At 35.5% G+C, this 10,184-nt stretch overlaps 1 protein-coding gene across 1 annotated transcript in view; it reads left to right on the forward strand.

The window, feature by feature from the left end:
- LOC107670789 (polypeptide N-acetylgalactosaminyltransferase-like 6) overlaps window positions 1-10,184 on the forward strand; it is a 227,982-nt gene that overhangs the window by 42,205 nt on the left and 175,593 nt on the right. Inside the window, exon 3 of the mRNA XM_016463559.1 lies at window positions 7,642-7,750. Coding sequence (XP_016319045.1) covers window positions 7,642-7,750 — 109 coding nt within the window. The remainder of the gene's footprint in view (window positions 1-7,641; window positions 7,751-10,184) is intronic.

Genomic DNA, 10,184 nt, shown 5'->3' on the forward strand with positions numbered 1-10,184 from the left:
GGAAGAATTGACAATAAAGCAGACTTGACTTGACTTGACTTGATTATAGAACATGTTACTTTGACGTTGTTGATGATACTTAGACTCATGTCTTGACTTTGTGTTATGTTTAGATACACGGCCTTGTGACACCAACACAGACGTGCATTCACTCGCAAATATCGGCCAGCTTGATCAAATAGCTCCTGACAGCAGCTGCACAAAAGGCTAATTTAAACCGTCCTTGTCCTCATCAGCAGTGCCTGTTTATGGAACCTCGCTTAGTTCAGTCTCACCAGTGCTGACGCCTACTTTACCTTTACCTTTACCTTTATTTATATAGCGCTTTTAACAATACAGGGGTGACGTGCCTCAAAGGGTGACGTGCCTACTGTAGGCCATTCAGAGAAGAATTCTATTTATCAAACATAGCGCATATAGCACCAGCAATCACAATGCCAGCAGAGGAGCGGCGGCTGACAGACAGGACTCAGGACATTGAAAACCAGCTCTGAGGAGGAAGCTGTGAAAAAGAGCTCCGGCAATGGGAATATTTGGACAGCGCTGCTAAACGACATAATTAGATACTGGTGCTGGCAGTGTATAAAACATCTGCTTGCTTATCTGTAGAAAGAAAAGAAAGGGTGATGAGAAAAGGGAGGAGAAAAACTGCATAGAATTGCAGGGAGAACAAGCTTGCCAAATGTGGGGTTGAAAGAAAGGCACACCTCAGTTATAAACTAAGAGTCTGAATGTAATGTTGCTGAAGGAGTCAAATCATTGTGGCTATTATGTTCAGGTTTAAATAGTTCTTTAATGACACAAGTTTATTCATACTAATTGACTATATAGTCGTTTTCCTTTATACTTCATTCTTCCCATTGTTTGTAACATCTTCCTTTCAGTTTCTTCTCAAGTCTCTTTCTGACAGTTGCATCTTCAGTAACTAGGGGTGCGTTTCCCGATAACGTTGTCTCTTAGTGTGCTAGAAATACTCTAAAGGTATATATTAACTAAAGGTATACCTTTTCTAGGTTTGTTCCCCGAACTATACCTTAAATGGTTAAAGTATACCTTCTTAAGGAAGCGTGTACGAAAAAGCTAGGCAAATCGCCGACGAACAGTGCCTTCACACCGAGCGTAAAACGATTGATCACCTTCTGCTAATTCATGCCTACACACTAGGTGGCATCGACCAGCAATGCATTTTTCCACAGATATGTATCTCGTATAGTATGGTTCGCTGCTCAATATACAGCATTAAATTAAGATAAATAAAGTTTATCTATAAAAACAAAGATTCTTATCTTATCTTATCTTAAACAAACTATCTATAATGCTTAGAAGAATATCTCTTAAAATATAAATAGAGGTACAATTAGCATCAAGCTACATTTGAAAATGTATGTGATTATTATGTTTTTTGCTTATAACCCACTTTAAATCATCATGCTTGTAATAACTTCCGATTGAGATCTGAAGTGGATTTTTATTCTGTAATAGGCAGACATGCACTCTTTGTATGTTTTATAATGGATTGAACATTGGCTTATCATTTGTCATAAACATCATTTATTGTTATAAAAACATCATGAGCATAATATATAGAAAAAATGTTTCTCTCATTTTTATTTTATTTTTTTACTTGAGAATGGATTATTCACTCCATGCAGGGGCTGCTTCAGTGCATTATGTGAGAAAGCAGTGTTCTTTATAAAAGAAATGTTGATTTAAAAAAAAAAAGATACAGAACTCAAACTTGCGTGAAACTTTTACTTTCGCTATGCAATATACATCTAGTCAGGGAAGGAAACCAAGAAAGAAATTTATGCCCAGAGCATCTCCCAGTGGTCACCACACAAAACACAAGGGGAAAAAAAAACGTACATGACACACTGCTTAATAATTTTAACAGCTTTTAACAAAATAATACAAAAATAAAAATATACTTAAGTCCAACAGAAATTTAATTCTGGTAAGAGTGCTTTCCAACAAGAAGCACTTCAGAAATAGTTGAAATTGCATTAATCGGGACTCATGGGATCTTATAAAAATAATCCAAATTGTAAACTAAATCCGACCCTGAATATTTTATATAATTTCAAAATGAGTGTGTGAACCCGCAATGTCATGCCCAGACGTATCATGCGTATCACTATCACCTTATTGTATCAACTTAGAAAAGTTAATTTATATTATCATAATTTATTTTCCATAGTGTCTTCATTTACTGACGAACGTTTAGGGAAACACATATTAATGATCAGGTACAGCTTAAGATATAACTTAAGAACGACGTAGCATTAAGGTTCCATGAAACACATCCCATACCTTTAATATGTTTGAATTCCATATTCACCATTTTCACTGTATCTCAAGATCACAGGAGGACAATTCATATTCAAATTAACTTCTCATTTAGTAATGTGATTGTCACAAGAAGGTCAGGGACACAAGTAGGCAGGAATTAATTGCGGTGTATCTTTATTAATAATGACACAAATAATCCAAGGAACGAAGAATATTGCAGGAGAAAACGTGTGAAGTACCAACAACACAAGACAAAGAACTTAACAAAAAGAGCACAAGATATACACATACTAATGAGAACAAAACTAGAAACAGGTGTGCAACGTAATCAGTGACTATGGAAACAAATGAATGGTGGAACATTGGAAACATGAACAAAACATAAGGACTGTGTCCGAAATCGTCCCCTATACCCTCATTCACTATTCCCTACATTAGGTCACTAATTCAGTTCACTAGAAGGAGTGAATGAAAACGAGTAGTGAATTCGGACACTGAGTGCACCGGAAGGAATGCTGCTTTTGCATAGTTTGTGCTTGCTGTTTATTAATCATTTGAAACTAGCAAACTAGCAGCTCCAGTAGTAAGATTAAAGGATTTATCTTGAACTCTGTCACGCAAATTATGTATAAACCCTAATCAAACAATTTAATAATCAATTTACAATGAATTTATACCCATGTTGTACATTATGCTGTACGCCATGGATGAGCGCTTTGTAAAAATTAACGGATTTATTATTCAGCTGCAGGCGCCATCTTCTGGCGAGATGCGGGAATTCATTCGGCACGTGAGTCTCACAGTGCATTATGGGCATTCTCTAGCCGTTGAGCGTGCACCAGTTGTACACTCGTTTTTGCAGTGCATTGTGGGATTGAATGAGTGCACTCGAGAACGTCCGCTATTGTTTCGGACACCACTAAAAATGGCTGTTCCCTCAAATAGTGCCCTATTTAAGGGTATAGGGGGCGATTTCGGACACAGCCAAGAAAACCAGGAAACACAACTGAAAGTCCATGATACACAATAGAATTGTTACAGTGGTAACCTTTTTACTTGTCTAAATGTAGTTATTAAAGTGATAGTTCACACAAACATCAATATTCTGTCATCATTTACTCTCATGTCATTTCAAACATTCTGTGGAACACTAAAGAAATTATTTGGAGGAATTTCTATACGTCCAGGAATGATGTGTACTTATGTTCTGCACTGTTTGTAAACTGCTGGTCTATGTATGTGTCAGACAGATGTCTTTCTATTGTTGTCACTTATCAAGCGTAGTGTCAGTTCTGGCAGGTCATGTTAGTCAAGCTCGCATTAGCTGACTCCCAGCTGATCCACGTCTACCTATAGGGATGCGACACCTATCACAGCACTCATATATAAGGTCCTTTAGTATTATCACCAGCTTTCGCGTTGCTCAATAGCTAATTTCCCACCTCCATCCCGACTCCTCCTCTTGTCAGTTAGGATTCAGCCTTCTGATTCTCCTTGAATCAGACCAATTTCTAAAATGTTACATTCAATTATTGAACATTAATGATATCTGCAATACATTTATGTTGGTTCTGTTCTGTTTACACTGGGGGGGTTATTGCTGCTCTCCCTGCTCTTATCAATGCTAGACTGCATGGATGCGCAGGGAGTTCTTGCCTAGAACAGAACCGTACCGCCAATTCAAACTGTATGCTAATTGTCAGTCACCTTTGACGATAGTGGTCCTGACAGAAATATTTTTTTAGCATCCTGAGAGACAGAAAATCAAAACTCCTGCATTATTTACTTTTAATCCAGCAATATCTCCTAATTAAACAGTATTTTAATATGGTGAACAGATCCTTACCTCCTTTTTTTACTGGTTTAATAGAATTTACATTAAAATTATATTTAAATTATTTGTCATTGTGGGCCAAACACATGCTATATTCTTTATGCGGCAGACTATGGAGGACGAAACCTGCAAAAACAATAAATAAATAAATACACAAATAAATCAATAAATATGCAAATAAATAAATAAATGTGTGTATAAATACACAAATTCTTGTTTAAATACATATAGAAATAATTAAACGTGATTAAAGTAGGCAAATAAATAAAATAAATTGGTGGGCAAATGGAAAATGTTTAAGGAAATGCTAAACTCATCCTATTTATTTTCCTTTGATCATTCATTTATTTCTGAATGTAGTATTATTATTTATTATTATTATTTATTTATTTATTATTTGTGTATTTATTTATTTATTGTTTTTGCAGGTTTCGTCCTCCATAGCAGACATATCCCTCCCCCCCATGTATTTATACACACATTTATTTATTATTATTTATTATTATTATTTATTTATTTATTATTTGTGTATTTATTTATTTATTGTTTTTGCAGGTTTCGTCCTCCATAGCAGACATATCCCCCCCCCCCACCAAAAAGAAACAACAACAACAATAACGACGAAAAAAAATCTGTTACTGAAGTACCTTATTGCTGTTTTACATGGCCTTAGAAGAATGAAAAACCAAAACATGAGCAACTGACATGATAATTGTGATTTCATTACAATCAAATGTCTAATTGATTTGTAATTTAAAACAGTTGCAAAAAAGTAATATATATTCAATTAATTGTTGTGAAAAATTATTAGATTTGAATAAAAAATAACTAAAAATAATGAAAACAGACTGTAAATAAATAAATAAATGAAAGAAAGAAAGAAAAAGCTCTGTTATCTCTTCCAAGTCTCTTTGGTTTGATTTGTCTTTGTACTGGGGAACAGTGACACTCCTACATGATTCTGCTTTGGAGCAGCCATATGAATTGGATATTGAAGGCAGTGATGCTTTTGAAGGCGACATCCACCGCTTTGTTGACCACTTTTAATTAGGCAGCGCATTGTGCCGTGAGCCACCTCACTTCAGTCTGGACTGAGTCAGTAATTGCTAAATTTACTGTAATCAATGTGAAGAAAGCAGAGCTTGATGGCCTGCCAGAAAACTCCTGTGTGACAAAAATAGGAAAAAGAAAAACATTCAGAAGACTTAGTTCTGAGTCCTTTTACTCTAATCTACATTATTTTTACTGATGCATTAAAATGTACAATGCAACCCAAACAATCTCAGATTTCTAACTATAACTGTATTTTTGAAAATAGTCCATTTCTACTTTGAAAGTCTAAAACCCCTTATTTTCAAAGCTCTTCTGTGTAAATTGCTGCTAACCTCACTGTTCTGGAACACAAGAAGATCTTCTGTTCTGTGCTTTTTCTACGTCCAATGTCTTTTTTTCTCTTTTTAATATATCTAGTTCCTGAGTACAGACAGCTTCCTTCGGCCTCAGATGTAGGCCATCATAAATGAAGAATGTTGTTTTGTAAGAGTGAGTTATATACAGGACATGGAGAAATAAATAGCGCTGTGGCTTTGCAAAGCAAAATTGAGGCCTGTGGGTTTGAGTGTTTCAGCTTTTCTTGGGTTTTAGCCTGTCAGTTGTAGCACTTCTCTTTAATCTGTAGCTTTAATTTGATAATGCAGTTAAATATGTCATTCATTCAGGTGACAATGCCACATCAGTGTTTTCAGGCTGACTTAAGTGTTAAACAATCATGTGACCATTTTGTCCCATTCTGTACAGCCCCAGTTTTTATTTATTTATTTTTAGTTGTTTCCAAAGTTCTTTTTTTCTTCTTCATTTGACAGTGCTTAGTCAACATTTGTCATATTCATAAAATTTGCTCTGACTAAAATGCCATCTAATTTTAGTAAATAAAAAATAACACATGTCAATCTCAGACACTGTTGACTATGATTTTTTTTTTTTTATATAATTTTTTCTAAAACATTATTAGTGCATATTGTTAATATCACGCTATGTTGTATTTTCTAGAAGACTACAATCTGGCAGCTTATGCTGCATTGATTCACCATTTACTAGGGAGAACTGCAAGGGCTAAGGGTGTTATTTGGGACAAGGCCTACATGTAAATTACTCACAGCAAACTTAAGTGAGTCATTAAATTCATAACATCAGCAAACTCCACCTGTGCTCTGCCACAAAGTCTTGCAATGAGAAGCTTCTGCATCCCTGTGGGAGAGTGATATCCAACATTGCTGCCAGCAGTTCCCTTTTTGCGATTGTCAAGTCGAAGTCATATTCTTCTAGTGAAATTCCCCATTGACAAACTCGGATATGCTTGCGTTCTTAATTTTTTTCCCCAGAAACTCTCTGAGGCCTTAATAAAGCAATGCTTTTGTTTTGAAATTATTCACAAACACAGTGGAAAAAAGCCGCCCAAATCCTCAGAGCCGCTACTGGAATCCAAGCACCTGCCTCCCCATAATCCACTCTGCTAAGTAGCACTCTAAATCATTTCCCTAAAAATCTCTGTGTCTTTTTCGCTGGATTAATTTTGAGTGAATTGTCTCTGTCATTTCCAATTTGCTTACCTGAAGCATTTCCATGGCAAAGATAAAGCACTAAAAGGCATGTAGACATATTCTGCATGTATGTCAGAAGCATGGCATCTCTGAGCTTTCATCAAAACCATTCGTTCTAGTGCATCCCCAGTGCATTAGCACGCGCCGCCAGTGAAAAGAGCTGTTATCAGGCGTCTATCTGTGAGAATGGGTAAATTGTAGATCAAATGGGGCCTCTTAGACCTTCTAGAGCTCCACTTTTTACATCCTGCAAATGCCTATTGCGCAAATAGAAGAGGCATCAGTACAACAGAGGAGCACATTGCTGCACTTAAACAAGCTCTGTCTACTGCACACCTCTTACCGCTCCACATGATCATTTTGAGATGCTTTTTCACTCCCAAATTAGAAGAATCCACAAGGAAAAATGTGACATGCTTGTTCTGGCATGATGGAATTGAAGGTTGGCACCAATTCTGCTCTCCCGAGTTTGAAAAATCCTAGATTGACGTCCAACCAGGAAGGCAAATATGCACCGTGCGCATGCGATTACTCAAAAGATTAAGGACAGCACAGACCCACAAGTAAACTACGGTTTTTCGTGCAGCTGATCAAATCTAAAGGAGAATTTTGCCTTTGGCTGAAATGTTCTGTATAATGTTTAAGGATCAGATTGGAAAGCTTTCTGGTTATTAAGTTGCTGGCTACACTGATTTCAGCCAATGTGTGTTCTAACAACAGCTATGATTGACGTTTTAATCAGTGCATTATAGGACAATTTAGGCATGAACAAGGTACCTCGGGGAGTTCTTGGAGATGTTTCAAATTGAAGTTAAATTACCTCTTATAATAATGCTTTTGCTGTTGTATTTTTATTTGAGTTCTAACTCGATTTATCTTGATAGTATATCTCACTTCAAAAAGTTTCTTTCTCCACAGGGCTTCCCACTGGGCTTAAATGATGGCCACATTTATACCTGGACAGACGGTTTGAGAAGAAGAGACTGGCACGACAACGAGAGCATCAGGAAAGACAGCCAACGTGTTGGTACGTGCACTAAATCCACTGAATAGTTCAGAATAGGCCTTTTCTTTCTTGTAATTGATACTTGTTCCTCTCAAAGCATATGAAAGCCTCACATTATCCCAGCATAAAGGACATCAACCAGACCAAAGTGGAATGATTTGATGATGATGACGTTTTCTTTATGGCTTTCATTTAGGGTAGGACATTATTTTAGAATCCCTGCCAAGCTGTCCCTGTAAATCAACTGGTTGCCCCTGTGGCTAAAGAGACTTTATTGATCCATCTGAATTTACGGCTGGTTAATAATGTAAGGGTGTCTTTTTGCGGTGTTAAATGTTAGCTGCATTAGGTCCTCGGCAGTTAAGAATATAAATGGCTGTCGAGGTGCTTACATTGGTGTTTATTTTATTCAGTCATTTCCGTTTTCAAGGATGACCCAAGGTGCTCGACAGGATGTGGTTTTTGGCCAAGCACAAATTGCCGAAATCTTTGACTTGTTTACAATTTAAATTATACATCAGGCAATTGCTGGCATGGATAGTAGGTATCGTGCCAGCAATAATGTATTTATTATTTACGTTTATTATATAACGTTTCCATTTGTTCTTCACATTTTACAACGGACTGTTTTGTGAAACATGCTGCTGATTTTTCACAGCATCTTTTATTGAAAGATATGGCAATGCCAAGCATCTTGTCCTTGGAGGCAATGCAGGTAAGAACATTATTTTTTAACCTTACTCTGTTAAGACACCAAGCGTATCAATGTTTGAGTGTTGCTAATAAAATCAGTACATACCCACAGCGTACTGTACATGCCATAGAAAATAAACATTTTTACAAATATTGAATTTTTTGATGCAAAAACATAATATAAAACTGCATTTCATGACCCCTTTAATATAAATGTTAGTGCTAGTAGCTTTAGTAGCTCTTCACGTTCCACCTTTATTTTCTAAATGCCTCTTCAGGGCATTTCTTTTTGTATGAATGCATTTTGACATTGCAGTGCTTTTACATTAGAAATAATTTCTAACTTCAGATACTTGAAAATACTCTTAAATCCCAGATGCTAAATGCAAGTGCTTAGGATAGCAAATAAGTGTGTGCTGCAGATAACTGTATGAAAGCAGGTACTCAGAAAGAGGCTTGTTTTGTAGCTCTTTGGAATAATGAAAAAAGAAGTCACTGTATTAGGCAGGGAGATTTGTCAGATTAGAGGGAGGATGGCTTTTCTGGCACCTGCAGGCAGGACCACGTCCTTCTGCATATGGCCCACTCGGCCCAACTGTTCTGTGTTGACCCGTCACGTTGGCGCATGCTGCATTATTCTATCAGAGGGCTTTCAGAGCACACCATCTGTTGGTGACAAATCTTATGATAGCAGCTTTCATTATAAAAAAACACCCACAATTTTTTCATGAATCTAGTTCATTGGAGATGGTAGAATATGAATGCCAGGGAGGAGTAATAGATCTTCCTAGATTAAAGCATAATAAGGGCTGTTTATTATTATTATTATTATTATTATTATTTTAATTAATTTATTTATTTTAATCATACACATTTTTTTTAAACATACACATAAAGGCCTTGTGTGTGTGTGTGTGGGAGACCATGGACCACAAAACCAGTCATAAGGGTCTTTTTTTTATTATTGAGATTTATACATCATCTGAAAGCTGAATAAATAAGCTTTCCAGTGATGTATGGTTTGTTAGGATAGGACAATATTTGGCTGAGATACAACTATTTGAAAATCTGGAATCTGAGGGTGCAAAAAAATCGAAATATTGAGAAAATCGCCTTTAAAGTTGTCCAAATGAAGTTCTTAGCAATGCATATTACTGAATAAACAATTAAGTTTTGATATATTTATGGTAGGAAATTTACAAAATATCTTCATGGAACATGATCTTTACTTAATATCCTACATAAAAGAAAAAAACGATAATTTTGACCCATACTATGTATTGTTGGCTATTGCTACAAATATACCTGTGCTAAAAAAAAATGTATATATATATATATATATATATATAAAATCGCAATTAATCACATACAAAATTTTTCTTTGCATAATATATGTGTGTGTTCTGTGTATATTTATTATGCATATATAAAAACACACACATGCAGTATATATTGTGAAAATAGTTACATGTATTTACATATTTCCATATTTATATTCATATAATTTATATGATAAATAAATATATTTAATATATAAACAAAATATTTTTCTGAAATATATACATGCATGTGTGTGTATTTATATATACATAATAAATATATACTACACACACATATCTAATGTAAACAAAAACTTTTATTTTGGATGCAATTAATCGCGATTAATTGTTTGACAGCACTAATATACAGAGGGTACGGAAAGTATTCAGACCCCCTTAAATTTTTCACTCTTTGTTATATTGCAGCCATTTGCTAAAATCAT

The sequence above is a fragment of the Sinocyclocheilus anshuiensis genome, unplaced genomic scaffold (assembly GCF_001515605.1).
Source record: "Sinocyclocheilus anshuiensis isolate Anshui unplaced genomic scaffold, SAMN03320099.WGS_v1.1 scaffold145, whole genome shotgun sequence".
Taxonomy (NCBI): Eukaryota; Metazoa; Chordata; class Actinopteri; order Cypriniformes; family Cyprinidae; genus Sinocyclocheilus; species Sinocyclocheilus anshuiensis.